At 65.7% G+C, this 7,050-nt stretch overlaps 1 protein-coding gene across 2 annotated transcripts; it reads left to right on the forward strand.

The window, feature by feature from the left end:
• The first annotated feature begins 6 nt into the window (after positions 1-6).
• SLC2A4RG (SLC2A4 regulator) lies at positions 7-2,844 on the forward strand. 2 transcript variants are annotated; one of them, XM_023519873.1, is made up of 7 exons: positions 7-71; positions 944-1,053; positions 1,470-1,654; positions 1,729-1,829; positions 1,908-2,157; positions 2,242-2,333; positions 2,416-2,844. In XM_023519873.1, exons 2-7 carry the CDS (start codon positions 978-980, stop codon positions 2,525-2,527), a joined length of 816 nt encoding a protein of 271 aa, XP_023375641.1. In that variant the 5' UTR covers positions 7-71; positions 944-977; the 3' UTR covers positions 2,528-2,844. The 2 variants fall into 2 exon arrangements, with proteins under 2 accessions (XP_023375641.1, XP_011372388.1); XM_011374086.1 differs by having other exon boundaries at positions 1,911-2,157.
• The last annotated feature ends 4,206 nt before the right edge of the window (positions 2,845-7,050 follow it).

Consider the following 7,050-nt stretch of genomic DNA (forward strand, 5'->3'; position numbering starts at 1 on the left):
TTGGACTTCGCGCCCCCGCAGAAGCCCGAGCCGCGGGCGCCATCGGCCCACATCCCGGTGCCTGCGCACAGGTGAGCCGGCACGCCAGGCCGAGGTGGGCGTGCGCACACGTGCACCCCGTGTGCAAGGGTGGTGGGTGGGACGCTTGCACGTGTGCCTTCTCGACACCCCCGAGGGGGTCCTCGACGAGGTGCAGGTCAGGGTCTCGAACCGGGTTTCTGGCCATCCCCCAGCTCTCCAGCTTTGGAAGAGTTGACCAGAAGTGGTAGTGTGTACGTGTGTCTTGTTCCCCTCAAACCCTGGTGGCCCGAGCTCAGTGCTGGGAGGGGCCGCTGTCACTCTCTGCGTCGTGAGGCCGCGCGCAGGCCTGGGGTCTGCCACCTGGTCGTCCCAAGGCTTCTGGCCGCTGCCTCCCCAGCCGGGCCACAAAACCCTCTCGGGTGCCGGGCACCCTGGCCTGGCAGCGCGGTCCCCGCTGGGGCCTGGGGACCCGCTCGTGATTGGAGCAGTCTCCCCTGGCTGCTGCAGGCTGTTAGCTGCCCCGCCCCCAAGGCCTGGCCCCAGGCCCACAGCTGCTCTCGCACAGCCCTGGCTCATGGGCGATTGGGGGAGGGTTGGGCCTTCGCCGGCCCTGGCCCCAGCGGTAGGGCCTCCAAGCCCTGTCCAGCATCAGGGTCTGAAAGGGACACCTGGAAGGAAGCCGAGGCGGCAGCTAACTCAGGCTTTCTGGAGACCCCAGCCCAGGCCCTGTCCTGGAGGTTCCTGAGACCCAGGGCTCTGCAACCCGAGCCGGGGGCGGAGCTGGGCCTCCTGCCCAGCGCCTGGAGTGCGGGAGCTTGGGGAGCCTGGTGTGCGGACACGTGCCCAGGCCTGCACGTGTGTGCCTGGCCCGGGGAGGGATTTGGAGTACTTGCTGGGCCCCACCCGCCCCCGTCTCCTCCAGAGCCCCCCAAGGAAAAGCCCGGCCGGATGAGGTTATGGCTGCTGCAGCCCTCACAAGCCTGTCCACCAGCCCTCTCCTGCTGGGGGCCCCAGCGGCAGCCTTCAGCCCAGGTGAGACTCATAGGCCGGGCACGGGGTAGGGCTGGGGCAGAGCCCAGGGCCACTTCCCACAAGATCCTGTGGAAGGGGCGGGGCAAGCAGAGCCCCCCCACCCAGACACCATCTAAACACATGGATGTCAGGGCACCCACAGCCCTCATCGAGGCCAGAAGCCTCAGTGTCCTTCTTTGCCTGGATGGCCAGGCATCTCCCCACACAGGACTTTCCCATTCGTCCTTCCCTGTGCCAGCGAGGTTGGTCCCCAAGCTGCCATGGCTAGCTCCCCCGGCCACCGCCTCATCTGAGTGGCTATGGCCCACCAAACTCACCTGTGAACAAGTGAACAGGTGGACGCTCAGAGCTAAGGGACTTGCTGCTGCAGCCTGAGCCTGCTGAAGTCCTGACACTGGCCTGGCATGTCCCCGCAGAGCCTGGCTTGGCGTCCTGGCAGGAGCCCTTGGTGCAGGCGCCAGGCAGTTACAGCAGCGGCAGCAGTGGGGACTGGGGCTGGGACCCGGCCAGTGAACAGTCCTCCCCATGTACCCCGTCGCCACCACTGCCCCCCGAGGCAGCCCACTTCCTGTTCGGGGAGCCTGCCCCTAGGAAGAGGAAGGTGAGCCCGGGAGCAGCACGCAGGGCGGGGCGGACACAGGCGGCCGAGCCTGACCACCGGCCCTCGTTGCGCAGAGCTCGGTGCAGGTCCTGTTCCAGTGTCTGTGGAAGCGCTGCGGGAAGGTGCTGAGCACGGCCTCCGGGATGCAGAGACACATCCGCCTGGTGCACCTGGGGTGCGGCGGGCTTGCCGGGCGGGGGCGGGGGGCCGGCCGGGGGGCCAGCACGTCAGCTCCCACCTGCTGTGTCCCTAGCAGGCGGCAGGCAGAGCCAGAGCAGAGTGACGGAGAGGAGGACTTCTACTACACGGAGCTGGACATTGGTCTGGACACGCTGACAGACGGGCTGTCCAGCCTGACCCCAGTGTCCCCCGTGGCCTCCACACCACCCGCCTTCCCCCACCTGGAGCTGCCCGGCCTGCTGCGCCCACTGGCCTCGCCCCCGCCCCCAGTGCTGAGCTCTGCGCGACCCCCCCAGGCATGCCACAGTGACCACTCCTACCAGGTGGGTGAGGTCGCAGGCCGCAGCGGGGGCCGGGTCTCGGGGCACACTGGAGGGGAGCAAGACCCCTGCTGTGTCCCCTCTCAGGGCTGCCTGGCGCCCCCCCGGCTGGAGCCACAGCCCGGCACAGGCAGGGCCTGCGTGCCAGCACTGCCCTCCAAGCTCGGTGCCAACCTAAGGTGCGTGTCCTGAGGAGCCGGGAGGTGCCAGGCGGGGCAGGCGCCGGCCGAACAGCACCCCATGCTCCATGCGCTCCCTCAGGAAGCCCCGCGGTGACGCCAAGAAGTGCCGGAAAGTGTACGGCGTGGAGCGCCGGGCCCTGTGGTGCACGGCCTGCCGCTGGAAGAAGGCGTGCCGGCGCTTCCTGGACTGAGCCGCCCGCCGCCCGCCTCTGACGCCGAGGGGCGCCGCGTCCCCGAGCCCCGCCAAAGTGCCTCTGAAGAAACCAGCCTTTTGCACTAAAGCCACGCCAGGGTTCAGGGGTGCTGATGGGCCAGGTTCGAGGCCCCTTGGGAGCCAGCCCCAGATGCACTTTGAGGGGTGTCGGGGAGGGGCCTCCCCTGCCCGCACTTAGCCTGACGGTTCAAGGGCCCAGTGCCGACGTTTGTACTGTGTTCGCGAAGCTCAGGTGTCTCAGTCCGGGCTGCGCCAGGCGAGGAAAAAAATTAAAGATTTGGGTTTTTTCCAGAAGCTGTGTCTGCTCCTGAGGGGGAAGGATGTGGCACTGGGACCCTGCCACAGGCAGGAGTGGTGGGCGGGCCAGGGAGGCCAGCAGCAGGCGCGGAGGACGGGGGGTCCCCTCTCAGGCCATGTCCACCTGGCGTGAGGCTAGACGAGGGCACACTGATTGAAACACACACGAGGCGTCTGCGTGAGCAGCAGTTTCCCGATTTATTGAAAGTGATCGCTTTGCAAGAACGTCTAAGCTACTCCGTCACAGAGGAAGCCCGCAGGCAGGCCCGGAGCCCAGGCAGACAAGAATTCGCACGACCACAGAGAAGGGGCTGTTTACCTGTCCTGTGGCTACAGAGAAGGGACAACAGAGCTGACTTCTCACTGACCAAGCACGAAACGTCCTCCTCCAGAGAGTAAACACATCTCCAGTACAAACACAGGTTTACGGTAATTCATATAGAGTCAATATAATATCGATCATCCCCAGGAAAAAACCAACCATCTCCAAGCACGGACTTTTCGTCTGTTTTGACAGGTTGAAAACATGTTGAAAAAATAAATATTTAAGTAAAGCACACACAGCACCCTCACTATAAGTAGTTCTCAAGGGCTGCATACAAAACACAACATAGGATCTAAAAAATAAAAACCATTAAGTATGGCTTTTTAAAAGAGTTGCACATGTCACATAATGAGCGAAAATAAGTCATATTGCAAAATGTTCCAGTTTTTGCATTTTCTCAGTTTTATATAAAGAAGTGCAAAGTTGGAAGCAGTAGCTGTGCCTCTTGCGTCAAGGTCCCTATTGAGTCCTAGCAGTGTTGTGACTCCCCCAAAACCCGGAGCCCAAATACACACCTGGTCGGTGTCCTGCGCTCGGTGCCTGACAGCAAGGGCGGCAGTGCCCGGCCCCGCCCGGCCCCAAAGGACTCCACCCCACCCCACCCCACCCCCGCAACAGGCCGCGTTTCCACTTCGGTGCTGCAAACACCAAAATACACAAATGAAAAAGTACAAACTGTGAAATGTAATCTACACATCTTTTTCCTCTTCGTAAAAAAATATTTATTAGTTTAAACATTGATTTGGAAAAAAAAAGAGATCGGTCACATAAAAAAACCCTCCGCGACACACACGTCCCCTCCACGCCACCTGAGAGGTGACGTCCGTCCCGGGACCCCGCAGCACGCAAGGGCGATGCCTCGCGGCAGATGCTCGCGGAACTGCAAGGGCCTCGGGTTTCCAGTGCAGTATCGACTTTAGGGAAGAAAACGCCCTTGTGGCACTGACAGTGAACCCCCGAAAGGTGAGCTAGGGTGGTCCGGAGCGGGGCGCGGGGTGTCCTGAGTGCGGGGCGGAGGCGCCGGGGCGTGGGCAGCCTGGCCTGGGAGGTGGGGGCCAGTGCGCAACCCTGGGACACTCGCTGGCGGCAAAGGTCTGCTTTCCATTTCGTAAGAAAGTGGGTGTGTTTAGAAAAGGGGTGAGGGGTTGGGGGAGGCACAGAGCTCTGAGGGCCTGGGCGGGACCCAGCCAGGCCCCAGCCGGGCCTCCGGGTGAAGGCGGCAGAGGACGCGGGTGTGGAACCCGTGCGCGGGCCTGGCGTGGCCGCGCATGGACAGCCCGGAGGGCCCCGCGCTGGCTCGGCTCCTGTCCCCGGCCTTCGGGGGAACCGCGGCCCTTCCTCTAGGGGCACGGTGGTGTGGAGGAAGTCACAGCGTCCCCCCACCCCTGCAGAGGGAGGTGGGTGCAGGCAAACCAGGTGACAGCGCCTCGAGAGCACCCTCTTCTAACTCACAGAAAAGGAACGGGGGCTGAAAACACAGAACACGAACAGAAGCTGTGACGCCCCCGGGGGGCAGGGCTGCGGGGACGGCACCGAGGCCAGGCCCCCGCCGCCCCCAGCACCAGCAGGTCACCGCTGGAGCCCACCCCAGGGTTCTCCGGGGCTTCCCGCCCAGAAGGAAGGGGTGCGGCAGTGCACACGGGGGGAAAAGCACTTGGCTGAGGGTTCGGGAAAAGGACAGAGCCACTGCCCGGGCGTGTGACGGGGACGGCGGGCGTGTGGGGCGAGGTGGCGGACAGGGCGGAACGTCTCAGTCACGAAGTGGCATCGGACACAGCCTCAGCAAGGAGACAGACGGGGGCCCGCCGCTGGGGGCCGTGGACAGAACGGAACCTCTGCTTCCCACGCCAAGGAGAGGGAGGGCAGGCCCTGAGCAAGAGGACGTGACCCCAAGCGGGGGAAGGACAGCTGTGTCGGCCACGTGAGGACAGTGACAGCCAGCACGACGCTCTCGTGTGACCTCGTGTGTGTCTGACGACGTGGGAAGCTGGGTTACCCACACCGGGGGGGGTGAGCGGCACGCGGCAGTCAGGGACGCCGGTGTTAGCAGCAGGGGTGGCCTGGGTGCAACGGGGTGGGCAGCGCCGAGGGGACCGGGCCGCCCCAGGCTCTCCAAGGAAGTGCACACAGACGTAAAAGGGGAGCCCCAAGGGGAGCCCGCGCGGGAGCGGCACGGACCCCGGGCCCGCCCACCGCCCGCATGGACGGTAGCACCTGGGCGCTGGCCCCACGGGGCTTCTGTGGCTGTTTGCTGAGCACCGGAGCCGACCGGCGGGGTCGCGGGGCCTCTGGACCCTGGGTGGTCCTGCAGACGGCCCCACAGGTGGCGGGGACAGGGCCACGAAGACTGTGGGACAGCGGCTGCTGCAGGGGCACCCAGCACAGGCTGGGGCATGGGACGGGGTGGGTGTATGCAGGACCCTCAGCATCTCCGGGACCTGTGCCCGAGGGCCACACGTGTGACCCAAGCAGCACTGGGCCTGGCCTGGCCACGTGGCCCCTGACACTCTTCCCACACACATTGGCCAGGGACCCTTCTCTGGCCCTCAGACGGGTAGGAACACGCTCTCTCTCCATTCCACCCGCCCCGCACCTCCCAACTCTGTGCTATGTCAGAGCCCCCCCCGGGGAAGGGGGGGGGGCTCTGCTTCTGAGACTGCAGGGCCAGCTTCTCCGTGTGTCCAAGGGCGGGAGCAGGACGAAGGGGGGACCGGAGGAGGGGCCGCGAGGGGTCGGCACAGCCCCGCTCAGCGAAGGCCCCTAAGCACACACACAGAGCGGGGGGGCCTAGGGGATCCAGGAGAAGTCCTTGTCGGGCCCCCCTGAGGGGCTGCGGGGCGCCCGTGGTGAGTCCTCGTCGTCTCTGTCAGCCCCCAGCAGCGTGTCCTCGTGGGCCAGGCCCACGTCATCCTCATCCTCACCCAGCTCCTCCTCGCCCTCCCCTCGCGGGTCCTCGGGGTCCTCCAGGTAGGGCCCGTCACCAGAGAAGAGCTCGGGGGAGCCCTCGGCGCCCCCGCCGTCCAGCGGCCCGGCCACCCCGTGGCCCGCGCAGTCGGCACACACGCCATGCCGCCGAGAGCCGTGCTTGATGCCCACGCTGGCGGCCGACATGAAGACGCGGCTGCACAGCTTGCACACGTACTTCTTGTCCTTGCTGTGGACCTGCGGGGGACAGGGCGGTCACCAGCAGTGTCGCGGGAACGAGGGTTCCTGAGCTGCGCCTCTCTGTTCGCGGATACTGCTGGGCTGACAGGTCACCGTCCCTGGCACGCCTTGATCCCCTCCCCGACACCCCAGGGAGACACACCACGCCCGGTGTGCGGCCCACCGCCTTCAGCAGGCATGCGGTCGGGGGCGCAGCCTGGGGCAGGGCGTCTGTGGGGAAAGCTGCACAGGCCCCCGAGCTGGTGCTAGAAACGGAGCCTCGAACAGCCTAGGAAAGCAAACGGCCTGCTATGGCCACCGGTGTGAGGGGCTAACAGGAGCCGTCTGGACCGGACTTGGGGACAGCCAGTGCGGGTGGCGGCCCAGACGGTGGGCTCTGCTCACCACAGCGACGGACACACGCAGCAGGTACCCCGTTCACTCAAGGGTCGCCCTGCTGGGCCAGGTCCGAGGGCCTCGCTTGGCCCCCTGCCCGAGACGGCCAAGCCTGGCCACCCCCATCAGTGCAACCTGGGCCCTCCAGTCTGGCCCAGCCGGCGGGTCTGCTGCTGGCGGTCAGCAGGTCAGCGTGCTACAGGAATCCAGCCAGGCCTGTGCACCCCAAGGTGACCCTGGATGCCCTGAGAACCCACACTCACATCAGCACCACCCCCCCGCAGCCCTGCCCCCCAGTGCGAGTCCAAGGGAGGCTCGGTCACCACACACAGCCCCAA

Source organism: Pteropus vampyrus, unplaced genomic scaffold (genome assembly GCF_000151845.1).
Source record: "Pteropus vampyrus isolate Shadow unplaced genomic scaffold, Pvam_2.0 Scaffold239, whole genome shotgun sequence".
Classification (NCBI taxonomy): Eukaryota; Metazoa; Chordata; class Mammalia; order Chiroptera; family Pteropodidae; genus Pteropus; species Pteropus vampyrus.